Below are 26,999 nucleotides of genomic sequence, written 5' to 3' on the forward strand. Positions count from 1 at the left end.
CCAGCCTCTCCTCTGAGCAGGCACCAATGCTGAGCTTGGAGTTTTAATTGTAAAAGCAGGACTTGGGCAAAGATGCCTCAAGTCCTTACATTTCAAAAGTGGCATCCTCTGGACAATTCAGGTACTGTGGCAGAAGCCACACACAGATTTTTCTTCTCCTGCAAGAAGTAATTTCCAGGCTCAGTATGGAAGAGCTCAATAAACTGCTTCCAAAAAAAAAGCAGTAATCTTTGAATTTGGTGAGGCTTCAGTAAGAATTTAAAATACTGTTACAGTCTGCAGGAGGTGTGATGAATTGTCATTTAGAAATGTAATTTCTGAGTTCTATTTATGGACATTCAGGAATGCTGCAGACCTGTGAGGGGGAAAAAAGGAAGGTTTTGTCTGGAACATCACAAGCAGCTGCAACCAGCTTTGAGCTCAGCCATTTGGAACAAATAGAACATTCACAAAAATGGGGGATAAGTGCACGTACCAATAGATGAGTAACTAACTGGTCAACAAACTGTACAGTACTAGACATGAGAGCTTTGCTGTGTTATTCTAGGAAATAGCTCTTCCAAAAGGAGTTTAAATAAATCTACTTCTGATGAAAGCAGTTCAAATATCAATGGGATATAACTGGCTGTTTGATACTCTGTGAAAAATACTCATTTATTATCTAGCTAGATCTTTTGGTTCTTTAGCTATTTATATTTCAGAAAAAAAATCTTAGTCTAATGGGCTGAATCCTCTTCAAAAGGGTGAATGCACTCTTCAAATGTTTTTCATGGACTTCTGAAACACGAAAATATGACTTCAGACTGCAGTTTTACTTAGCCTTCAATGGGGGTAAAGTTTAGGAGCAACATCCTTGTATTCTTTTTTGCTCAGTCCTATAATATCACACAGAAGCAGGAATAGATGGCATTTTCCAGTGCCAAAGGGTCTACTAATATTTATGAGGTCATTGTACTTGTCATGGCAGGAAAACATTTTTAATCTTCTGGAGCCTTAGAGTTCTGTGGGAGATCACATCTAAGTTTTGCTAATAGGCTTCACTCATGCTTGATGAATTTATAGTGGCAAATGAGAAGAATTATGCCACAAACTTCATCTGCCCAGTGGCCATCTAGAGACTGAGAATGTATTAGCCCTAGTATTTAGTAATTTTGCTAATGTCCATCCTATGACCCACATTGCAGTTCTACTTCATGGTTTTCTTAAAGTAAAATTGTTGGATTTTAAACATGTTAAATGGAGAAAAACTGAGAAGTTTTGACCCCTTTGTGGGTGGCTCATTATGTGCAACTGTTAGCAGAAAGGAGGGAGAACACTTTTACTTTTCTCAAACTCCTGTAGCAATTCAGCTGTAAGGCTTAGGGGTTGCTTTCAGAATTTGTGGCTCATGGGCTTTTCCAACTTGAAATCATTTGGTTCCAGCCATTCCTTTTGCAGTTTTATTACCAGTCCTAGTGCCACTCAATGCCATGCTGAGGTAATGCAGGTACAAGTGTGAGACTTGCCAAGAACTCGTTTAATAGTGTGCAAACCATGGGTTTGTGGAGAATGTTGACCTGCTTGTTGATTTATGTTTAAAGCAAGCAGTGGATTCTGAAAGGGCATCTGTGGGCATCTGACACAGGCTCTGAGCACTACCTTGCTTGATGAAGAGAGGTATGTAAGAAAAGAAAAGCTGCTTTATGAGGCTTAATTTTCAGCAGCTGGGAAATAAACAAAAGTCTGAAAAGAAGCCCTGTGTCTGAGTGTAGGTTTAGTACTCTTATCTGGTTAATTGGGTGTTGTCATCTCTCTGAATTTAAATAGCATCGCTCCCTTCGAGCATCCCATTATATTTTCTGCTGGTGCAGAGCATTTGATATTTCCTGCTGCAGGATTGGCTGCACTTGAGCAGTGCTGGGTATTTGTACCTTTATACATGCATAGGACTTTGACGCCTTTGCGGATGAAAGGAGTCATATAAATGGTAATTTTATTGCATAATTGTCTTACTGAATATTTTTCAAAAGAATGTTTAGGATAATAGATGTAGTACATCAGGCAATTAATCATTCTAGTCAATTAAACTTCTTTGGGATTTTTTTAAGGATTAACAAGTATTTTCTGGTGTTTTTAGAACATGAAATATTTCTCTCACAAAACCTACTTGAATACAAATGTTTATTCCTTACCTTGTATTGCATCAAGGTTTCATCTTCTTATTAGAAATGCCAACAAAGTTATAAACTTCCGTAAGAAATTTACTGCCCTGGCTTATGGTAAGAGTAGCATGTAAAGAGTTTTATTTAGTATGCCATGGAATATCATATTAGAATAACAAAAATGCTGAAGCTTTGGAGGAAGTTCTTCAAGTCTTTAGGTTTCTTCAGAGTCCATGACCTTTTCTTCTGCTCCCACAGGGACAGATGCCAAAGCTATTCAGACAGCCTCACTTTTGAACTCACTGGAGTAGCAAAGCTGAAATAAAACGTGTTGTAAACGAGAATTTTGTGTTTCTTATTATGCGCTTCATTAACTAGAGGGTTTTATTTACATGAGCATTTGTCATCTCCATGTCAGATTTCTTGAAAAACAAGTTGAATTAACAGGACATGTTTAATGAAGTCCTGACAGAAAGGTTAATGAGAATTCAGAAGGCAGCAAGAAGGAAAATAATACATAGATGAAAACTACATGGAACCAGAGTAAGTTGTAATTTGGCTTGTCTTAAACAGCGGTATTTGCTAACTCTGCAGTGAATGAAATGAAAAATGTGTTGAGCAGTTCTCTCCTTTGGTAATATCCAGTACTCTCTGGTTTATGGTGCACAAGACCTAGAAGGTGGGTGCCCACTGGTTGAACCATTTTGCCAGAAAATATTTGAGATGAGTCGTTCAGCCTGCATGCTTGGAAGGAAAAAGGATTTCTGCATCTGCTTTTATGAGACTGCATGGGATCAAGGTCTCATGGCTGAGAATGGCAGAAGGAAAAGCGGAAAGGAAGGCCAGGATCATGGTCACATCCTGGTGAGAGTGGGTGCTGGTTTATGGCTGCTTTCTCCCATCACTACCCTGGTTTAGCCAGCCCAGTTACTCAGAGCACTGGACAGGGGCACAGGACAGGGAAGCCTTTGGCTTCCTTCCACTCAAACCTGACCCCTCCAGAACCTGCATTTTTATATGGCTTATGGAAAATTCCCATGCCTGACCCTAAAGCTGCAACAATTTTCACTGAAGGGGGTGATGAAAGCATAAAGCAACAAAGTTTGAGCAGCTCTGTGTCCTTGAGCTGGTGACCTGCCCTGTGCCAGGAACGGTTCTGGGTGAGAACACACCCTTCGAAAGGAAGTGAGCAGTAAGTGAGGATTGCAAATACAGTATTTGTTCTTTTTGGGAAAGCTACCAATCTTGATGATGGTAATCACAGGTCTGCTCTTCTAACTTGATTAGAATCACAGTTGTGACTGCCAAATCAAACAAATTGGCATGTGATGGTCGGAACTTACAAACCGCCAATTACGTACACTCCTGCCCTAAGGACAACCTTAGGATTGCTGCTGGTGTTAGTTCCACTTGCCTGCTGTACATTTGGTGTGTAAAACCAGTGTTATTTTTAAAATCCTTCTTTCTGCAGTCAAGGTCAAAACAGGAGAAAACTGTTATTTACATGGTGAGTCATCTGATACAGTTGAAGTATTGAAAGTTGTGTTCTTGACTGGAAGAGGAAACAAGAACATAGAACTTATTGCACCAGCTTGCAGCTCATTATGCAAGCTTAAATACGAATATCATTTGCAGTAATTTAGTTACCTCGTTCCAATCATTTTCCAAGCTCTATGCCTGCATTCAGTTAACCTGTAAAATTCCTTGTTCCAGTGTTCCAGTGATGTGATGTAATGGTTGTAAAAAAAAGGGGGGATTAGCTGCTTTTGGCTAACTGGCTTGTAAGATATATGTATTTCAGGATTTTTCCCCCTAATGTATGGACTCGAGAGGGACCAATGCCTGAGGTGCTTCAGATTTGTGGTTTTAAATGGTCTCTGACCTTCCTGAGAGGTACCAGCCTTGTAGCATAGGAGAAGGACTTATTTTTTCAGTTTCAGAATTCATATTTTGAGCTTTTTCTAGCAAACAGCTTATTTGAGCCATTTGAAACATCAAAGGAGGTGTTTCTTGGCTTGGGTACATCTTTAATTTAAAGCAGATTTATTAAAGGCCAAAACAGGATAATACTGCAAAAGGATTAGCTGTGGGTACTTGATTTCTAAGCAAACAGACTAATTCTGCTTTCTTTGTATGGGTGTCTTTCACAGCAAGTCCATTCAATGAGCATTGAACTAGGCCTGGGGTTTGGTTTTTCCAATTTTTTTTTTATTTTAATTTCTTGTTGTTTCTATTGTATTCTTTAGAAATCAGAAACGTTGCTGAAAGCTTTAACTTCAAAGCTTAAGCCTGCTTACTCTCCCTTGGTTGCTATGCTCCAAAAGACATTCCTAAAGCTTCTTTGCTAGTAACTGTCAAATGTTTTTTGTTTCAGTGCTTCTTAGCATTGGAGATTGTTTGCTTTTGTTTGATTACAAAATAAAAATTCTGAGAAGTCAATTAAAAAGCAGGCTGGCATTCTTAGGACTTCATTCTTGTTGCTAATCTAAAAGCAACCAGAGCAGGGGTACTACGGGATGCTGAGTATTTTATATTTGTACTTACACTTCAGGTTTGCTCTGTCTGTAATCAACAGACAAAAGGTCTCTCTGAGAGCTGGAAGTTTGCTGGATACTGTGCATTTCATGCATCTGTAACAAGGAATGAACACTGCTGGGGCCACATCATGGTCAGTGAAATCTGTGCAAACCTACTGTGAGCTAGTTCCTGTAATAGATGTAATGGATAGGATGGGGTAACTATTCTAGAGAGCAGGATTAAATGTTCCTGTGGCTTCCTGAAATCTATTATCAGGGAACAAGGAGCTGCTTGGGAACAGAAAAACTCAGACTGGCTTCAACCTCTTGCATGCAAAGACAAAGTTTGGTTAGAACAAGATGACATATTTGAAAACCAAGCATGCATGCTGGAAAACGTGATGTATCCAGTTTGGCAGAGGGAATTCAGGCCTTGGTGGTGGGATTGGCCTCTGACTGGCAGCAGGAGTGAACTTCTGAGTTTTCTGCTTACTGCACCACCAAGTTGTCAAACAAGCCAGGGTGTTCTTTTACTGTATCTCCAGCCTTTTCCTCCCACTGTTTTCTAGAAAAAAAGTGCAGTGAGTTCTAAGAGATCCTTGCTAGTGCAGGATGTATGAGCTGTGGAGCCCAGAGTACAGCACTTGGTCTGACCCTTGTTCTCTGTCTCTCCTGGGAGCCCCCCAGACCTTTGTCCATGGATTATGAGATGTTTTCAGATACTTCCTCCTTCTCCCCAATAATTTTATAACACAGGCCCTGGGAAGCACAAAACTTTGTGACCACAAAAATCATAGAATGATTTGGGTTGTAAGGAGGTTTAAAGAGCATCTTGTTCTAACCCTTCCATGGGTGGGGACACCTGTCACTAGTCCAGAGCTGCACCCAATCTGGCCTGGAACAGGGATGAGCAAAACAACACTCCAGCTGTTACTCAATATTTGTGGCAAGGTTGCAGAGAAGAAATGGGCAGCATAGAATGAATTCAAGACTAATTCACCAACATTTCAAGAGGGGAAGCAAGTGTAATAGCAACTTTTCTTCGACTTTGATTTGTAAACTTGGATACATCAGTGTGAGGTTGAGCTTATTCTGATATGATATCAGGACTTATATGGACTTTTCCTGATATTCAGTCCATACAGCCATAAGTGGTCAGAATCCCATCCCCAGTCACATCCTGTTGGGCATTAGACTTGCCAAAAGTAACCGCAAATAGAGTACTGAATACTTTGCAATTACTGATTAATAGGGAGAGTCGATAAATTTTTGGGATGCTAAGATATTGCCACCATACCAATTGCATGAGAGCCTTCAGGGACCATGCCTACCCTTTAGAGTGGTCACCAGCTGCTGCTTTTGGTCCAGGTATGGACAGATGGGTGTGGGAGTGACGGTGGATGGGGCATTGCCTCATCTGAAATCTAAATTGGTGTAGTCACTGGCATAGCTAAATTGCTGTGTTTATAATGTGATTGACTGGGTGGAGAGCTTGTGCTTGGGGATCTGAGTGTCTGTGTTGCCTCCCCTCTGCCATATGCAGGTGGTTGTTTAGCTGGTAACAGGAGCAGCAGTGTGTGCACAGAGCCACAGATCGTTACCCCTTGATTATGTTCACGTTATCTGATGTGTCGTCTCCATGAGAGAAATTAAATTGCCTTTAGTAATTTGGAGCAAGTAAAAATGACAAATCATCCTCCTCATGTGATCAGTAAATGGCTGCAGAATGAGAATGAGAATGCATCTCAATTACATGGCAAGTACATTTCAAGCAGCATCGATCACTCCAAATCTCCAATTGTTTTTCTGTGATTTTCTTTAGTTTTAATCTAAGATGGCTTTGGTCTATTAAGGGGAAAAAAAATTGTAGCTTCATTCCACTTTGAATAGTGCTATTAGCTATGAACTCTCAGCTCATGATTATGAGGCATTAGAATAGGGAATAATTTCATAGAGGCAAAAGCAATACAATATAAATCTAGAAATGAAAGAAAACAATGCAGTAGGAAAGTGATTTTTTTAAAGTCCATGTCTTGAGATACAGCAGAGTAGTGTACTGGAAAGCACAAACTCCCATGTGCAGCTAGGAAATGCTCATCATCAGTGACCTGTCATGCAAATCCTGCAGGGAGACAGCGGAGTGGGCATTTAGTAGAAAAAGCTTTTGTGACTGAATACAGAGTGTAGAATATGGTGTTGGGTGACTGTGCATCATCTCCTCAGCACCTCAGCTCCTGCATTTGTGCACAAGAACCAGCTGGTACAGCACAGAGTGTGAGGATGACCTTGGTACTCTGAAATAGTCACCAAAATCAAAGTGCTGTAGCCTTTGCATGATATGTAACAGGAGGAGGATGGGAGGAGAGCAGGGTGGTTTGCAGATCTAAGCCAAGTTCTGCTTTGTGTTAAATCTCAGTGAGAAGGGAGGATGGGTGTCTTTATTTATATAAGGGACAGAAGTGCTTTATCTTCATTTCCCATTTAACTCATCATGGTCTCATCAGCCAGTGAAGAACAAGGTAAAATCAACATTGCACAAATGTTTCAACTTCTGAATTGATTCTTCTGTGTCAAGTTCCAGCTCTGTTTGGTCTGTACTTCTCCAATAAGGACCCAAATTCCTTACAAGAGGATAAACAACTGAGAGATGCCCACACCCCCCTCTGCCCCCCCTTGAGCTAGGTGTTTCCAGAACTGGCATCTAAATTACTTGTAAAAACAAATTCAATTTCTTTATGATGCAGTAGATTTTGGTGCCTGGAACTATTTTCTTGCTTGATCACAGAATAGGAAACCATTTGATTTCATTGTCACATTGCATTAATAAATGGTCCCTTGAATGTCCTTCACCTCCACGTGGTGTTGTGACCTTGAATGCCATATCATCTAGCTCATGCAATCAACTGCATTTTTTAGAATTTCCTGCTTCACATTGAGCCGATTGCTGCTTGTTTCTTGGGGCAATGTGCCTTGTATTAAAACAGAATTTTGTGCTTCGGTGGTCTGTCCAGAAGTCCCCAAATTAGCTGATTCTGCTCTGGCTGTAAGGGCAGTTTGCAGCAACACAAGTACAGGATCATTTGCTTAGTTTGCTGCCCTGCCAGTCAAACACTGAGACGGTTCAACGTGCCTACAAGCAGTCTTCAGCCATCAGTCACTTTGGAAAGCTCTTCTTTTTTCTTTCTTCAATGACATCTTTAATATTTACCTTATGAATTATTTATTATTTATTTATCAAGTCATGAACTCTGCTTAGGAGCAGAGCTGACCCTCTATGGAGCAATCAAGCTCTGTCTTTTATAAAGTCATTCTGTCTTTGGCTGATGAAAAGAAGGAGCTCCTTCTGTTCTCCTCCTCCTGAGAAGTTAAAGGCTATTTTTAGAGAGGTGTCTACACTTCTAATTATAATGTAAAGCCACAAAATATGCAATTAATGCCATCCTGAATTGCATGGTTGCTGCCAATTGCAACTCAGTTTCTTCTTTTCTGAAGAAGAATCAATTGTTTCTTCATGGAAGATGAACCTTCTGACTTTCCTGTTGCTCTAAAGACGGCACTTTGTGGTTTAAACACTATTATGTTGTAATAGTGAAAAACATTTCACTTTCTGATTGTATCTAACAATCAGATGGGATCTAACAATGATCGGATCTAACAAAAAGGAGCTAAAAATTTTAATAATTTAAAAAATTGTTTCATTTAAAAATCTTAAACCTGGCAATTCTAATCTTAAGGACCTGAGCCATGTGCTTAGAGCACATGCAGTTGCTGATGTGACTGCCTGATTTACCCTGATATTTAAAGATTGCTGGGTCTCATGCTTTTCTTCTGTTCCCTGGTAATTTTACTCAGAGGGCAAAGCCTGCAGCTGTCCCCCATTAGAGCTGCAGGATTGCAGAGGGCAGAGCTGTGCAGTGTGGACCAATTTCTGCTCCTTGGAGCTTTGCTGTGTGAGACCTTTTGGTGTTACTGCATTTGGCTGCATAAATCTGTTCAGCCCCTTTAATATCAGCGTCCTGGGACCTGGGTCTCTCTCTTCTTGACCCTCACCTGGATGCTGTTCACTTTTTCTAGCAGATTATGAAGCACCAGCCTGTCAGCTACCTGTGCAGTGAGAGACATTCTCAAATATTTGTTGTTTACCTGAGACATAACAAGGTCCTTCATGTCACTCCTTGCAGTGAGGGGAATTTCTGAGCCTATCAGCTATAACATCTGCTTCAAAGCTAGAGCTAGCACGCATTTTTGAAAGCCTTTAATATGTATTTACACAATAGATTGGTTGTGTTAATTAGCGTTTATTCCACCACTGGTATGCATGCATAACTCCCATTAATATCAACACCAACTATGTATTCTCCTAAGGAGAACATAGCTCCTAATTAGAGCTCCAGGATTTTAAGATATCTTTGTACAGCTTTTGTTGCAAAGATTAAGTGTGCTCGCCTGGTAGCTATTGTAAAAGGAAAAAAATGGTGTGTTTCTATCATGGTTATTTTTTCCACCAGCCTCTTTTTTTATTTTTGTTGCAATAGCAGGAGCCAGTCCCAACCTGGAGTAATGCCTGTGCAGGGCAGGAGGCCTGGCAGTGGGAGCTGTGCTCTGTGAGCAGAAGGGTGCCCAGAGAAATGAGATGACTGCACCAGCCACAGAGTGTTGGTCTGGCCATGGAATAGCCATGGAATAGCCATGGAATAGCCGCTAATGGCACCAGACAGCCGGTCCAAGTGGCCAGTCCTGGGGACAGAGCCTGGCCCATATGTTCAGTGCCCCCCAAGGTGCTGTGTCCCAGGGCAGCCCCTCTCCTTCCCAGCACCCAGGACAGGGGGGCTCTGGTTTGCAGAGCAGCAAAAAGGCAGCAGAACCCAGGGCAGGGAGGGGAAGGGCTCAGGGACCACACAGCCCTGTCCTTAGCCCAGAATCTGACACTCACCTCCAGACTTCACATCAGTGTCTGGTATTTAATGAGCAGGAATTCGTGTGGTTGACTGCTGTCTCTCAATCCTTATTTCAGGATTTCAGGTTTTACAGAGCCTGAAAAGTTTGGAGAATTCCCATTAAAACTTAATGTATGTGTTCAGCAGGATGCAATGGGAGTGCACCATCTGACATTTCTTTTGGGATTTGTAGAAAAGACACTGAACCTTTTTTTATTGTGAGAAGTTTTTAAAAAAACTCATACTTGATCTGAGTGTGTTCCAAATACTGTATTTTGTTTTCCATCAGATGAAAACTGGAAGGAGAGGCTTATAAAGAAAATGGTGATAAGAGTCACAGCTAAGGAAGCAATGGCAAGCACAGCTCTAAAGCTTGTAAACAAACAACCCCTCTCAAAGGGGTGTCTGAATTCCAATGGATTCTAATTATCTGCTAAGACAGATAGGTAGGGAACACTACTGATATCAAGAAACTCTGGACTAAAAATATATACATGCTATAATTTTAAGAAATTTTAGCTTCTGCCTGTGGCAGCTACTGGGTAAAAGATAAGGTAGAAAATAATGAGCTTTTGTTATTTGTATGTGTAGTTTCGAAGAGACATATTGTGAGTGAACAAAAGATGCACCATAAAACAAACACTGCACTGAAATCATTCTTGGTGAAAATGTAAAAAGCTGTAGGGTGCTAAAAATGCAGAGTCTTCCAGGCCAGAGCACTGTTCAACAACAGGTTTAGAGACACTGCCATTAATATGATGTAATATCTTGGGAGTTTAGTGCTTAATTAGTGTACTATAAAATTTAACCTCCTGTTTCAGTGCTCACTCTTTCTCAAATGAGATTTCATGTTTATCTTTGTCATGTATATTGTCTGCTAATTCCTACATACCCTCCTGTTTAATTCACATTAAATTAACTATACAAGCAGCAGAAGTTTGGAACCTAGCACTTTCTCCTGTATTAGAATGGCTACAAGAAATTTTCAGTTACTGATTTTTGGCTTGTGAATCAATCTCACAGGATGTCCCAGGCCCCCCTGGGCCATCCTCTTACATCTCAATTACACTGCTTTGCCTCTGAAAGGTGCCATCAGGGCTGGGATGTGCTGCTCTACCTGGCTGCTTTTTAGGCAAATCCATGAGTTGCTTGTGTCAGGATGCAAAACTCTTCACAGCATAAATGCACTGGGCTGTACCAAGCTGTCCATGAACACATTCAGTAGTCAAATATACACCCTTGCAGAAAAGATCACAGTAACTTATTCCACAGGATTACTTACTTGCAAGTTAGATCAAAACCTGGCTGCCAGAAGTTGAAAACCAGAATAAAGGCAGAGATACACTGTTTTATTATATCATTAAAAAAAAAAAAAAAAATCTAGATTCTCCTCTAGCAGGGACTGGAGGCTGGAGACTAACAGACAAGAAAAAAATAGCTAGGAATAAATTTTATGTAGCTATTTTCTTTCTCCCTCAAATGTGAATGCTTATGCAAAACACATTGCTGTAGATTCACTGACAATAAAGAGGGAATCATTATACGAGTAGTGGATTCTCAGGGGAACACTTTAACCAAAACACACTCTGCAGTAATTTCCCACATCTTAGTTGAATAAATTAATTTATGAATTTTCCATGAATATGTTCAACCATTTCTCCCCTCATATACTTTATTGATCTCCATATACATTTAGCAACAAATAACAGAGCTGCTTTTCCATTTGCAGTAAAATAGTTTAGAGATGTTTATGTGGGCCTTGGGGTTCAGAGTAAACAAATGCAGCTCACACACCAGGGAGGCTGCAGAAAAATACAAAGCTTGCACGACCCAGGGAGCTCTACTAGAGCAGCTCAGCAGAGAGTTGAGGCATATCCAATCAGATCAGTGGCAAAATGAGTCCCCTGAAATGAGAGGGACTGGCCCCAAACTGTGGGGCTGCTCCCATAGAGTCCTGGGCACAATCACTGCAAGGAGCTTTGTGACTCATGTCTGCAAAATGTATAATGTCCCTTTGGTGTGAAAGACTGAGAGTTTTTCCAGGCACTGTGTATCATTTTATTGTCCATGGTCTGGAGAAAGCCAGCAGGCTCCTTATATGCTGTAGATCCAGCGACAGAATAATCCAAAAAGTCATTACTGCTCCACAAGACATCCTCTGTGGCCACTCTGCCTCTGAATATCAATTAGTGAGGCTTAGGCAAAGTCATTATATCCAAAGTTGAGCTATCTGTGTACATTTTTACTGTGAGTAAGCACACCATCACATGTGAAGTAAGAGATCTCCGTGTTTTCCTCTAGGGAAGGAATAAAGAGCTACATACAGTGATTAGGTGTTGAAAAGCAGTTAGTATTATCCTAATTTAATATTTAAAATGATGGAATTCCTTAATCTTCATCCCCCAACACCAAACATCCCAAACAAGCACGGTGGGAATATAATGTGGTTAATCATGGGTGTAATCTTACTCACTTGTGAGTAATAACTGCAGCATTGTGATCTTCAAGCTGGGCTCTCCTGCTTACCCTCAGATAATACAACCCATTTAAGCAGTTCCTTTTTTTAGTTTGTGTTTTGCTTTTTGGGTGTCATTTTTATCAATTGTCTGGAAAGCTGAGGAACAACTTGCCTTGATGTTTCTAAGTGTAAAGTTCTTCCTTTCTTAACTGCACGGGCTTGAAATAGGCTGGTGCCATCTTAAAGGTTGGTATTTGAAGTATAATTGCTAATGCTTAGATACATAATTTACATTTATTATGCATAATAAAATATGTAAGTAATTGATGTTCTGTAAGGGATTAAATTATCAACTCCAGCTGCAGGAAGAAGATTTATGCCTGTGTTCTCAATAACACATTGACTATCAAAATATGCTGCAGAAAGTCATTGCCTTTAGGACTGCACTTGGTGTTGTCCTTTCTCCTGTTCTCCTTTCCTTCTGATGTGCTCTCTCTTGTCTTTGTGCTCTGAGCAAAGTGTATTTATGGATCAAACAGCTGAAAAATAAGTACATATGTTCCCTTCAGTCTTGGGACAAACTGGTGTAAAGTACTAGCTAAGCTTGCACACTTGCAAGCTTGTGTGTGGCCCTGCATTTTCTAAATGAGAGGGGCAGGACATCACAGAGAGCACAGAATCACCCTGTGCATTGAAGTTGAGGATGGTGGAGGGATAATGTCAGCAGAATGGGATGTAGGCACAGCATAATGGTCCCCTGCTGCTAGATTAAAGCTTGGCCCACGAGGAGCCCTTTCAACAAAAACCAACGCAGGCAAAGCCAAGATATTTGCAGTACTTTCAAAGCAGGAGGTGTTTATCTTGTAACAGCATCCTGCTCTGTTCCCTTGGCTCCCCCTGTACCAGAATTACAGGGGATGATGCTGTGGGTTTCAGCAGTGGCTGCTGCCCAGGGAGCTCCAGTTGCCCGCTGCATCCTCCACGGTAACACCATGGTCTCAGGCTCCGTGTCCTTCAGCTGTGTCAAAACATGTCGTGTCCCACTGTGTGAACATGTTGGCCTGCTTTTAAATGAATCATAATCTTCTGTAAAACTCAGATCAAAGGGATTTTGCAGCCCAGCATTCCCATTTTCCTTGGCAGGGGGCAGTCCCTGCAGGGAGGAGCTCCAGCCTGGGCACCACAGGCAGCACTCCCCCGTGTATCAAAAGCCCTTGGATTCTGCTCTTGTAAAAGCAGGGCTTGAAGAGGACAAAAAATGGAACTGAATTTGGTTCACTAGGTATCAAGCCAAAGAGAACATTTGTGTTCCTGTGCTTTTTTCTTTCACTTCATTTTATTAGTCCAGTGTCCAGCCACTGGTGCTGCTGGGCACAGAATGGGGAAATACCCATGGGGCAGTCACTGAGGAAAGGGCAACTACACAGGCACAAAGCTCTGGGAGGGAAGTCAGAACTAAAATGTAGGTAATGCAAACAGCAAAGGCCAGGAATAGTCAGTGTTATCTTATAAAAGTATTTGCAGTAGAGACTGAAGTTTTGCAATCTGTCCAATGCTATTACTGATAACAAAATTTCTCATTCAATTTTGACAGCTGCTATTTTATATCTCGTCCTAAATAGTATTCTTGCCTTTTTTTAATGCTTCCAGTGCAAGATGGAGTTCCATGCCTGTACTTCTGGCAAAACCATCACAGCTCGATGTGAAGGGCCCTGCCCCTGTCTGCCAGCACCTGAAAGTTTAAAACATAAGACAGAGAAAACTGGTAAGTTGAACTGTTAATGAAATCACGGCAGATGATTTGGCTCCTGCTATGTTCTTAGAAAAACGTAAGAAAGACTTTTCTTAACTGGCATATTTTCTATGTGAGGCATTCTGAGAAAGAGGTATAGTACAACTAATCATTTTCTAAATAGGTAGTGCTTTCAAACACCTTAATTGCTGCAAAGCTACCTCCTACTTGAGAGAGTATCATAGGAAAACTGAATTCTGGCTAATGAACTGAAATATTTTAAATGAAAATATTTCAAACAGAATATTGAAAAATTGTAAAAAAAAGTAGAAAAGAAAATATACTGTAGGCCTCCATCTACTTTCTAGATGTAACAACTGTTACTCCAGCCTACAGTTTGAAAATTCAGGTTTAATACCATTCTTTGAAAATTGCAGACATTTTTCTGTGCAGCTCTCAAACTTTGACCAAGTGTTGTAGATGGCACTGTTCTGAAATCAATATATAACTGTACTATTGCTTTGTGTGGCTTGAATCTTTTGGTTACAGAATGCCCACTGATAAATTGCCTTATTCATATTTTCTATTTCTTGTAGTCCTTATCAGGCTACAAGAAATATTTCTTTTTCTCTGCCCTTTCTATTTCTTTGCCCTTATCAGAAAGAGTATCAGATTAATAAATCTTCAGTGACATTTCAAGCTTACAATTTCATTCACACAAGAGAAAAAAGATTCTAATAACCCTTATCTTGATAAATGCAATTTGACAGGGTATATGTATTCTGAAACCCAGGCTTTTGTTTTGCCTGACTCAAACTTTAACTCCAGCCAACAAAGCATTAATTTAATGAATTGGGTGATCTGCAGAGCAACTTTCCTAAGGGCTTTTCAAGAGGCCAAACTTGAACTAGCAATGCTCCTGTCATTGCCCTGGTGACAAGGATATTATTTATTATTATTATTATTATTATTATTATTATTATTATTATTATTATTATTATTATTATCATCATCATCATCATCATCATCATCATCATCATTATCATTATCACTATTACTATTACTATTATTATTACTATTGTTTGATGAAATGTATACAAAAGTACTTGGAATTGAGAATCAAATAATCAATAACATAGGTGCTTTATAACTTGCTTTTCTTCTGCACCTTTGAATGTGCCAGTAACATTTCAGTTAAAGATCTCCTTTATCTCCCTCAGTCTCCTTTCTTCAGACCTTGTCTCTTTAGTTGAAAAACTGAGTGGAATGGAGTCTCAATCTGAATATTTCAGAGTTTGTCAGTCTTTCAACAAAGTGCTCCCAGGAGTTTCCATGAGAAAACATGAGTAAATTCTACACACCAGCATGAATTTTATGCAGGTGCAATTTTGGCAGCATCTGAACAGGGATTTGGAATTGTGTGTGTCTGCCCTTTGCAGCCTGGGGCCCAGCCTGCCCTCCTTAGTGGAGGAGAAAATTCTGAACTCTAGATGCTGACCACCAAATAATTTCAAGAGTGTGCTGCTGCCTTTTGTGAGATTCCTTTTTCTGCTGAACAAGGAGTGTCAGCTGGCTTTGGAGAAATAAACCCTGAGCAATGGCTAAGGAGACACAGCAGGGCTGGGCTCACAGCTGGGTTCAGTGATCTGAAAGGCCCCACCTAAACCACCTGATGAGCCTGGGTGTGAGATGGGCAATCCATTCCTTGGCAAAGGACTCCCAGTACCTGGCTGTGACAGCACTTCAGTGGTCTCCTCTTTGTCAGATCCCCAAATCTCCGAGCTGGGAGCTTCTGACTAGAATGTGGTATGTTAGTGCTTTCTCTAGTGTTCACACAAAATTATTTTATTTTCTCATATACTATAATAATATCATTAATATTGCTGAATTAGCCTAAAAATCAGTAGTTTGATTTCTCACATAAAACTCTGGAAAAGCTCTGCAGGCCATTGGGATTCATTTTAGCTCCTTATTTATTTGCCAGGTTTGTGAAGTGTAATGTTAAGTAGAAAATGATTGAGAGCTAAACCTCATGCCTTATACAGACATGCCAGTGGAAAAATACCAAGGAGAATAGCAGTGCAAGTGCTTCCAGCAAAATGGAAATACAGCTCTCCAAGCTCACATATCAACGTTTTTATGCCTATTACACAACAAGGTTAAACATATGTGGTTGTGAACTTGCAGTCTGAAGAAAGTTTGCATTAATCTTTACACATTCATTCAACCATATTCAAATATTATTCCATGATAAATTACTTTCAGAAATTAAAAATTTAAAGGAACATTTAATTTCCAAAGTAGTGTAATTCTAAATGTCACGACCTTTTTTTTATACGCTTGTGAATAAAATTGGCAGCAGCATCAAAGGAAAGCAATCTAAGTGTATGTGCTCAGAGGTAACAATGGACTGTGGTGTCTGAGTCTTATTCCTTCCTCCTCCCTGAGCTCCCTCGAAAACATCCCAGCTTTGAGGATGAAAATAAGGACTGATAATCATGTTAAAAATTGGAATTCCTTTTGCAATGCTAACTGCTGCTATGAAGACATTACTAAAATAGCACGAATGCAAGCAAAAGAAAACTACACCAGAATTATTACCTTTGATGGCAAGTAACAACAATAAAATCTTTCTACCATAAAGTTAAATCTTTGAGGAGATGGCAGGATCATGTTCTTCATTTTCTTAAATGGAATTTTGAATCAGTGTCTGAGAGGTAGAAAACAGGTCTCTGTGAAGGTACTAATGGAAGATTTTGGAAATGATGACAAGCCCTAATGCTTTTACTTTTTGCTGTTTTAAGCCCATTTAGATTCTTTTGATTTATCCAAACACTTGATATGCTTCATGATTCACAGCAGTATCCCAGCTTTACAATATGCTTCTATGATGGCTGCTGATTTTCAGCTTGGCTACCCAGAGACAGAGGTTGAGCTGTAAACTGCCCTGAGGTTAGCTGCCCTTCCAGAGTGTGTATGCCCTTTGATTTAGTACTGTAAAATTAATAAGGCTATAATTTCAGCAATAGTAAAGGACTAGAAACTCTAGTGATTCTGTCTCTAAGATACAGAAGTTATTTAAGGCACAGAACCTTGTCTGCTGGTGGTTCTCAGGTACCTCTTTGCAATAGTAAGTTGAGTCCTCATCAAGAAGAACTTGTTTTCAGACCAAACGAAGCTTCCAAAAAACCCACCCTAAATAAGTTCAGATAAGAAACAAACTGTTTCAGTTCTTCAGAAGCTCCTGGCAAGTGGAGAGATCCTTGCCTTGAATGTGCTGTTCATTCTATCAAAACACCAACGCAGTGCAATGACTGGGCTGTCTCTTGGCAGGTGTGAATTTGTGGTTGCAATAATGTCGTTCTGTCAGCTTCCCCCGTTGCTCTGTGCCTGCTGTTTGGTCTGTGTCAGTGGTGGAGGTGTTCAGGCAGGGTGGTAAATGTTTAACAGCCTGTCAGGGCTCTTTCTGACCATACCCTTTCCGTGCTTTCAAAGTGCTCTATTCCCAGCACACCAGACTTCATTTGTTGCCATCAGGGTTGCAGAACCACTGGAGCATGAGTGGATGCAGTAATTCAAAGTAGGTTTATCCCTGTCTGTGCATTGTGTGCTTTTGACCTTGCAGAAATGCCCAAGGCAACTTCTAAGGAAACTCTATTATCTTGATAAGGGGAATATAAGGTCAGTACGCAGAAGGAAATATATTCAGATATGCCAAGTGTTGTTTAAATTTCTAAGGAGAATCAAGGGAACATTTTTAAGTTGCAGAATAGGTCTTGGCAAGCTTGATCAAGAATCTACATTGTTTAGGGTATGAATTGTAGCATTTAACTACCAGCTCTATTGGGTGTGATGGATGAGAAGGTCTAATGTTCCTTTCCTATATAAAAAGAGCACTCAGTGCATGAAATTCACTGGAAGAAACCACAGTCTTGTTTCCCAAATGAGTTGTATCACTTCTTGTGTCTGAATGACTGACAACTAAGAGAATTTAAAGTCTTGAAATCCACTTTCAGCAAATATTTCAGCTTCAAATTGCTGTTCACAGGTTTTCATAACTGCAGAGTACATAATTTTAAAGTTTATGAAGATGAAGTATGAGTCATGAACATGGTTGATTTGAAATTGATGCAGATTCATCAGGAAGTATTTCCTTTTGTAGCTTTAGTTTTGAAAAAAGGCTCTTTCTGACTGAATTTCCAGGTAGATTTCTAAGTTACTTGAGTCTCAAACTCTAGGGATGATAAAAGAAAAGCATTCCAAAATTAAGGTTTCAAAGCCTTAGTATATCTCATGAAAACCAGGTGGGCTTTTTCCTCTGAACTTCATCAATAAATAGTAGATTTGCTAGCTCTAAACTATGCAGGATCTGATATTTTTGCTCCAAAATTTTCTGTGTGAATACTGCAATTCAGTTTTTTAATTTGTTACATGAAGAAATGAACTTACTCAAGTAAATCTGAGTTATGTAGTTTCCGTAAATAATAATTGCTATTATTTATAATTTTCCTTGCCTGCAAGCTTTCACACAAGCAGATCAGTTCTTTATTCCAAAAGCATGGAAGAGCATCCCCAAAGCATGAAAGATTCACTTTTTATCACTTCTGCAAGATCCTGTTTGTGAGTAGTGAAGTAAGTGACTGCACCCAATTAATATTTGATTAAAGAAAGTGTGGAAGCAGGCAAGGACAGATACCTCTGCTCCCCATGGATGGCTGTTGGTGTCACCCACTCCTTGTGGAAGCAAAAGCCAATAGCTCCAAGACTGAGCCAGCAAAATCAAGCTCTTGCAAGCATCAGAAGAAAGAGCAAAGCAGTGGTGGCTGAGGGCTGTTTTGCTGCTTGACCTCACATGAATCTTCCTTTTGTGCACTGGACAAAAGCAAGAGCTGATGGGGGAAAGGCCAGATATAGAATTAATGTAGTGTTTTTTCCTGTTCCCAAATACAACTCTCTGGAACTGCATAATTGGACAACACATGATGTCAATTGCAAACTTTATCATTGAATAACCAAGTCTAAATTTCTCTTGCACCAGTATATGAGCACCATATTTTAGCATGTAGGTGCAAACAGCCATAATGGTAGGATTTAAGAGCTCAAAGCTCTGCCAAGGAGGAATATAAAGAGATTTCAAACATCAAATCTAAAATCACTTTTCAACTTGAGCAAACACTATTGGATTTTTCACCACCATTCAATATTCCCATACTGAGGTTCTGAATTACATGTACAAGGTACATATAATATAATATGTACATATAATATAATACATATAATATGATACATAATATACAATGGAAATGAAATGCAAATTTTCAGGTTGCTGTATTTTCCATCATAATTGTGTCATAAAGGAAAATCAGCCAAAAAAACTTGGTTAGGCCTCAGAGTAAATTTAGGTTTGGTTCTGTGACACCTTAATGCTTTTTTTACCAAGGAATATGAATTAAAATATCTTTTGGGCTTTCAACAGTTATGCACAGAAAGCACCCAGGTGCCTCTGTGAAGGCTGCTTTGACGTGAACTTGAAAAGGAGACAGAATTGTCCCCTGTAGAAATGTTGTGTTTTGATCTGGCTCTAAGGGTTTGGAGCTTGGCACAAAAGCATTGATTGCAGCAGGCCCCAGGCAGATAACAAGTTAGGGAGGATACCATCCATTGACTAGCTGTCACTTTTTGGCATGATCTTCTATGGATTTGATCAAATTATAGCAGGCTCCAAAATCCAGCAGACAACATCTGCTTTAGAGGCAGCACTGACAGAAGGGAGGAGCAGGCAGCACTTTGCTGCTTTCAGGTCTTGCTGAGAGGATGCTGAGTGCAGTAGCAACATCCCTGTCAGCAGGGTTTGCCCTTCTGGTAAATGCATCTCTTTAACAGGCCATCATGGCAAGAGAATCACGTGAGCCAAAATTCCTGACACAATTTTCAAGGCTGAACCAGGACGTGAGACATAATTTCTCATCATTGCTAAATAAGGACTAATCCCAGACGGCAGCAGGAGACAGGAACTGCATAAAAATAACAGTGTTGTGGTGTAATTATATTAAAAACAGTAAGGTATTCTTTTCAATCATTTGAAGTCTTTGCAGAGAGAACTTTTAATGCTGTGTTAAATCCCTGGCATCTCTCTGAGGCTGAGTCAAGTTTTATGTTTTCTCAAGCATTTATAGCGGTGCATTTACCCAGGCTTAGCAGTAAATACAGGTTTCACCCCTTCCCCTGGAGTGGTCACCTGCTAAAATAGAAATAATATTGAAAAAATTGATTTGGTGGATCTCATCCATGTAACCAGTAGCTGTGGGTTGCTCAGCTCCACATTAAATTCAATACAGAACCCAAACCTAAAAGGGCCTCAGGTCCCAAGGGCAGCGTGGGCATCACCTGGATCACTGACCCTGCAGACAGCTTCCACCTGGACACACAAAGGATACAGGATCCCAAAGGATACTGGGATGCATGAACCTACAAAACCAGTGAGAGCACACTGAGACAGCTCAATGGTTGTTGCTTTCATAAACAGCATTAAAAAAAAAAAAAAAGTTAAAATGGCTATTGATTTCCTTTTCTGGCATAAATAAAAGGTTAGAAAATGACAGACATAGTAAACACTTTGTGTCAGCAAGTAACAATAATTTTCAGACAAGAAGTAATTTGATTTTGGATTGCCTACAAAAAACTATTGAAGTGGCACACTGTGTTAATAGAAACACCATCCAGTAACAGCAGGTGTTTGTGTGCTGATAATGATAATTAGAGCACTAAAATTTCTCTCATCATAAACAAAATCAAATAAATAAGACTGGTTCCATATAGCTTCTTCTCATGGATATTGATTTATGCATTTTTGGGAATATTTCCCTAACATTTATTCCAAGAAGAAGTTTGTAAAATCTCTGGAAACCTGACAATGAAATAAATTATAGTGCATATCATTGTGGTGTTAAGCTAAAACATCCCAGTGTGAGGGGGGAAAAAAGCCCCAAACCTTTTCAGTAAAACACAGGGGGAAATAAGACTTTTGATGTTTCAAATACATCTTTTTCCAGTTTCTAGGTTGTTTGGGTTTTTTCCTTTTGGTATCTTAAGGATTAAATTCCAACTTCAGTCATTCCAGTATAAATCTGGAATAGTTCCATCCACAATGTTGAGCTAGTTACTTTGGGTTAAGTTATTCTGAGTCTATAGAGGTATAAATGAGTATAGCCTAGAGATTAATTGATCATTCCAGACAGGTTGTAACTTTTTATGCAGCATTGTGGCAAATTAGTTCTTGGTTTTTTCAATTTCTAATTTCTTTATTAGTGCAGGAGAAGGAAGATGGCATTTGTGATATCACCACCTCATTCCAAATATATATCCTTGCATATTTTATAGCTTCCACTGACCCAAAGGGACCTTTCTACATTAATTTGCCTCTGAAGAATTGCATTTTTTTGTAATTCAGTTTAATGGACTGCATGTAAATCAAAAAATAATGTTATCTGTTTTCTCTGAAGTAGCTGTCTTAGATGTGGACTAGAATGAGAATCTTTACTAAATTACTAAAATCTGAATGATTTGGTTCAGGTCCATCTCTGTCAAACAGGAGTCCAACATCCCCACAAAAACACTAAAATATCCTGCAACACAAAAAATAAATAATGGAGAAGCTTCTAAGCAACCACTATAGATCTTTATGCCCCAAATATTAAAATATCCATATTTCAACATTTAGTATTTTTTTCAGATTCAAGGACAAACTCTGAAAAATGGGTTGGTCACTCAAAATTACAGTTTGACCTTCCCTGAAGGTTTCCTGACTGCCTCTCTGAAGGAACCCTTGGGATTAGCTTGAACAGCCAAATCTCAAATTTGGAGCTGAATTATAAATTCTTAGACCCTGCAAGCACTCAGACAAGCCTTTATAATATTTCTAATTAATAGTAGCATACAGAGTGGCTAAGCTTATGTCTAAGCAGTCTGTTTACTCTGTGCTGATTTTCAAACTTGGTCTTAACGACATTTCTATAATATTGTATTCCAATTTTATTAATAGTTTGGAAGGCTGTGTTTATAGGGAATCATTTTCTTTTATGAGAATATACAATTATATCAGTGTGTGTTTGGATTGAATAATTTATAGTCTTGGCTCCCTCTTGCTTGTCTGAAGGTGATTTTACTATCATTGTGACCTATTTTTCTATTTGTTTACAAAGATAGTTGGGGTTCAGGCACAGACAACAGTCAGAAATTGTCCAAATTTTAAGTATGGTCTGTAGCAGCAAGTACTTGCTTATCAGGAAATCCCTGTCAGCAGGAAAAATGAAAACTGGGTAAACTAAAATCATGTCACTGTCATTCCAGACAGCAAGTTGCATGTTACAAATGCCTCGTTGATCATTCACGACTGAAATTCAGATTTAAGCTCTCAGTTCTTGAAAAGGTTGCAAATGTCCATGGAGAGTTAAGGATGCAAAAGGAAAAGCAAAAGGGATGCCATCTTTTGAAAAATCCTGGTTGAGACCACCAGAATTAGGGTTCCTTTGGGACTGTGAAGTGACAGCAAAATATCCATATCTCTGTCTTTATCCTGATTTTCCAAACACTTCTGGTACATGGTTGTTTATCTCTGTAATAACTCGCTGTGAAAAAGCAATGCCCACATATTTCTCAAGTGTGTTGCATCCTCTGTTAATGTTATACAATAACATTCAGGTGTGGCTAAAAAAATAGTTATAGAAAGAAAAAGATGCCTCATTCTGTTTTGTTGTTCTCACAAAGGGATTAATTAGCTCCATCCTGAGCTGTTTGGTTGAAATGAAACCCAGGAAAAACACCAGAAATATCTTGAAACTGCAGGATCTCCCATTTTCAGGATGGGACCAAACAAAAGCAAACAAACCTTGGGTTTTGTGTATGAAAAACTCAAGGTCTGCGAACCATCCCTGTGAATTCAGTATTTTCCAAAAGCTCTTAGCAGGAAATGTGCTGGAGTGATACCTCAGCACTGGGACTTTGGAGACAAAAGTACAGTGAGGTTGGCCTGTATAAAAAAATCCTTCCCACATTTGCAGTCCTTTCCTCTGAGCCTGATGGGCTGCAGAGGCACTGGAAGAAGCATCTCATATATGAAGTTTCTTATCTCTAAATTAGATTATTGGTGGGCAGTGGAGACTCAGTGCGAGGGAAATTGCCAAAGGCACAAAACTAACCAGTGTTATGAACTATATATCATGCTTCCCTTTCATTTTAAATATTGACACTAGCATTCTGGACATTATAAATAAAAAAATCTTTCATTGAAATCTCAATATTGTACATTTGAGATTGTTACATGAAGCTTATATATTAATCACTTTCCCTCCTCAATTTAGTAAAAACCCATGAGCAATAAGAAGTCCTAAACAAATATATACATAGATACACATCAGAATTTTTAAAGCACAGGTTTTTTTACCAGCAAATATAACTTCTAACTGTTTTGATTTAATTTTTTTAATTTTATGAGGATTATGCTGTATAGTGTATAGAGTAAGTGCATTTGAGAATGCTGTTACCCTGAAGGCAATAAATGATTAAAATAGATTTTTCAATAAACAAGCAAGTGGAAGGAATTGTTATCTGTTTGGTTTATATTATGCCAAGAAATCGAGTTGTTTGCAAAAAACACTGGACAGTATTTCATTTTTTTTTAAAAAAAAGTTCCTTTTTGTATTTTCAATTGGATGTCCTTGGGAGCTGGAGCAATAGAAATGGGAAGAAGTTCATTAGCACAAAGTGCATAATGATACACTTGGGGTGTAATAATGTGAACATCTGCTTTATCTAAGTGCTTGGTTAGAAGTGTCTGGAGAAGGAAAGGCCTCAGTGTGGTGGCTGGTCACAGAATGAATAACTGTGAGCAGCTTTGGGCTGGGAAAAAGACATTTAAACCTCAGGGGTGTCAGGAGGGGCATCTCCAGAAATACTGGCAGTTCTTGACAGGACATTGGTAAGACTTTGTCTGGGGTTTTTTTTGTATATTCAGATCAGCAGTGGTCTATCAGAGAGAATTCCAAGATGAAATTGGAGACTGAGTGAGTTTTTCACTGCTTTGGTCTAGAGCTGAGCCATTCCTGTCACAGACTTCTTTGTGCTTGGTGCAAAAACCTCGTAAAAAGTCCTGTCTCCTAAAAGTTAACTCTGCAGCACTGCTGAAGAGATTTGTTACAGCTACTTTGGAGAAGCTAAAGGGAGCAAGAAGGCTGCTATAGGTATTTAAATGATAATATAAATACAGCTTTAAGTCAATTCTCTCAGTATGCATTAAGTAGAAAAAAAAGTTATTTTTGCACATAATTTTTTAGAATTTTTTTTTCTCATAGTCATATAGTTTAGGGTGTGAAATGAATGAGGAATTTGAGGAAAGGGGAAAGACATCTGCTGCTTGTAAGGGATTTTGGAAAATGAGAGCTCATGGCAGCACTTCACACTGCCAAGGTTCTTGCATTGAAAGACAACCTTGCAAATGTCTGTCTACTCATACCCAGGCTGATTTTCTCTGTCTTTCTTTTCCTCACTCTTTTTTAAGACATGTCTGTTAAACATCACTGGTTTCTATTTTTTCCTTACCGTCCCTAACACAGTAAAGGTGATTGAGGAGTTTCTGTTCATGGGCTGCTGTAATTTCCATATGGTTTTTCAAGGCTGTGCAAAGGTGATGTGTTACTGCTGAGTCTTGGGACATGAGGCATTTGGCTACATTCTTGTGACAAAGAATTCATAAATCAGAATTTATGCTGTACTTTGTGGAAGCAGCTGATTAACTGCAGCCCTCAATAAAGGAAAGATGCCATGTGCAATGGAAGTACAGGTATAAAAGAGCTACAATAAAGAAGATGCAAGTGAAAACAATATATTAAGCTCCTGAGAAGCAGATTCATTGTCAGGCCTTTGTGTTTCAAAAGAAATTCAGGACCTGCTGATATGTGGTGCTGTTATTTCATGTTGTACGACGCCACTGTTAAGAGCAAGGCTTTGGAAATAAACTCCTCCTGACCTTGGGAAACTGAATTGCATTAATGCAGTTTATGTTTAAGCAAGCCTGGACTCATGTGTCACACTCTAAGAATTAGTGAAGGCCACAAAGTTGCTCCTACATTTAACTTCCTATACAAAGAGATTATTTCCTTATTTTATGGCAAACTGCTACCAGGTTCCAAACACGTTTCTGTTTGCTTGGGCATAATTTTTATCAGCAGATGTCACAAGAAGTGCTTCTATTTGTAGATACCTACACCTTAAGTTTGTAAATAATTCCTAGTAATATTGCAATTGTTATTGGAGTTCCACTTTCTGTAATTGGAAATTTTGCAGATATATATGAGTTTGAGGTTCTCTGTGGTAGAGTCACTGTGCTTATGAAAGTATTGCTAGGCCAACTTCTTTTACTAATGCTAAAGAGAGTTCTTTTCTAGCAACTATGATAGTGAAAAATTCTGTGGTTTATTTCTCCTGGTGCTTCAAATACCCTAATATGGATTAAATGTGTTACATTTTGGACTGGTGGGATCCCTAAGAAAAGTGTTGCATGAATTTGGGCTGAAATGCAGTTATTTTTCAAATAGATAGTCAAGGGGGAAATTCAGAAGCTTGTTTTACTGGTATGGCAAGGTTCTAAAAGTAGCAAGAAATGCTTTAATCATGAAATAATGGAATTAGAGTTAGCAGTGCAAACTGTGAATATTTTATTGTGTCCTTGCCAAACATCTGTCCTAAAGGAGAGTTAAGAAATTGTTTCAGTCTTTCTCAAAAAGCAACCATAAATGAAAATGTTACATAGTATTGCATTATTGCTTAATATTCTCCATGACAGCAAGACAAATTTCAGTCTGCTCAGTATTAGAGCATTATCCTTGGCAACATTTTGACCAGTGTATTTTCTTGCCCTAATTCAGATGCAAGAGAATACCAGTCTCCAAGCTCTTCACAGGCTTTGAGTAATTGCCATTTGTTTTTGTCCTTCACCTCTCTGCTCTTCTGAAAACAGATTGTATTCCACAGCAGGGTTTCAGTGATGAGAGGTAAAGCAAACCCTCCTCTAGCAATTGGATGCTTTGACTTCCTAAAGTCACTGCTGCTTGAAAGAGAAATTGCTTTCCCTTGAGAACATGTGAGCAATAAAAAAAAAAAACAAACAGTAGATGAGTTTGTATAAGGACACATAAAATCCAAATTCCTGGCTGGAGACATTTTTGTGAGGAGCAGAAAACTGATTCACTTATTACTAGGGTGGCCATTGTATTTGTCTAAGGCATTTTTGAAGTCCAAAGGCTCTTTAAAATGTTTATTTCCCTGGGGAGACAAATGCAGGATTCTGTAGTGCAAGTCAAGTATGCCAGCCTTTAACGAGATTATGAGAGCCTTTTCCATGGGTCTGCAGTGTGAAAAACATCCTTAGCTGTAGGTCACAATGAATAAGAGGAGAAGAAAGTAGCCAGAAGAGATCCAGCCAGCTGGCTGGTTTTATGGGCAGTTTGTTAGACTGGCTGTAAAGGACTGGTTTCAAATTTAGACTGGTGTCTGCAAAGCAGCTGGGTGCACACATTGTGCTGGAAATACTCCTCTTAATGCTCTGGGGCAAAGCAGTTACAGGATTCAATATTTTTAGGAAATTTATTTTAATAGAACAGAATGCCCTGAACTTCTGCAAATGACTTATCTTCCTCCTTATACCAAGCAAAATTCAATTTGCTGTATTTCACAGCTGACTGTTTTGAGTCCCTATCCCAGGCTCTGTATCAAGGCTGAAGAGTGGCATTGATGCCACAGTGATAAGTGCTCTGGTAGTGTCTAAACAGAGAGATAAGGCTCCAGGACACTCATGAGCTAATTCAAGATAATAAATTAAATAGAAGTGAGTTGTAATTTATGTTGTTATTAAGTCTCTTCTCCTGTTAGTAACATGCAAATCTATGCAAAATTATTTGTTTTGCATAAAGAAATGGAATTGGAAAGATGCCACATGGCCTAGCTACAGAAAGTACTTAACAAATTGCATAATTTTGATATCACTAAACACAGTCTAGGTGTTTGGCCGTGTTCTTAATTCAGTTCCTCTTGCTGTTGTTAAATACCAACCAACATTCTTGTTGTGGGCACTTTAACACTTTGTGTCACCAAACCCCTTTACTTGAGTTGTTTATGCTCTCTGCTAATGTTAATGAATTCAGCCTCACATTGCCTGGGGAT

The 26,999-nt window shown here is 39.2% G+C and overlaps 1 protein-coding gene across 1 annotated transcript in view; it reads left to right on the top strand.

Annotated features, from left to right (window-relative positions):
• The window catches only part of SPOCK1 (SPARC (osteonectin), cwcv and kazal like domains proteoglycan 1), a 258,586-nt gene that overhangs the window by 191,258 nt on the left and 40,329 nt on the right, over nucleotides 1-26,999 (top strand). Inside the window, exon 6 of the mRNA XM_084215536.1 lies at nucleotides 13,703-13,817. Coding sequence (XP_084071662.1) covers nucleotides 13,703-13,817 — 115 coding nt within the window. The remainder of the gene's footprint in view (nucleotides 1-13,702; nucleotides 13,818-26,999) is intronic.

Source organism: Fringilla coelebs, assembly GCF_963513975.1.
Source record: "Fringilla coelebs genome assembly, chromosome: 15".
Taxonomy (NCBI): Eukaryota; Metazoa; Chordata; class Aves; order Passeriformes; family Fringillidae; genus Fringilla; species Fringilla coelebs.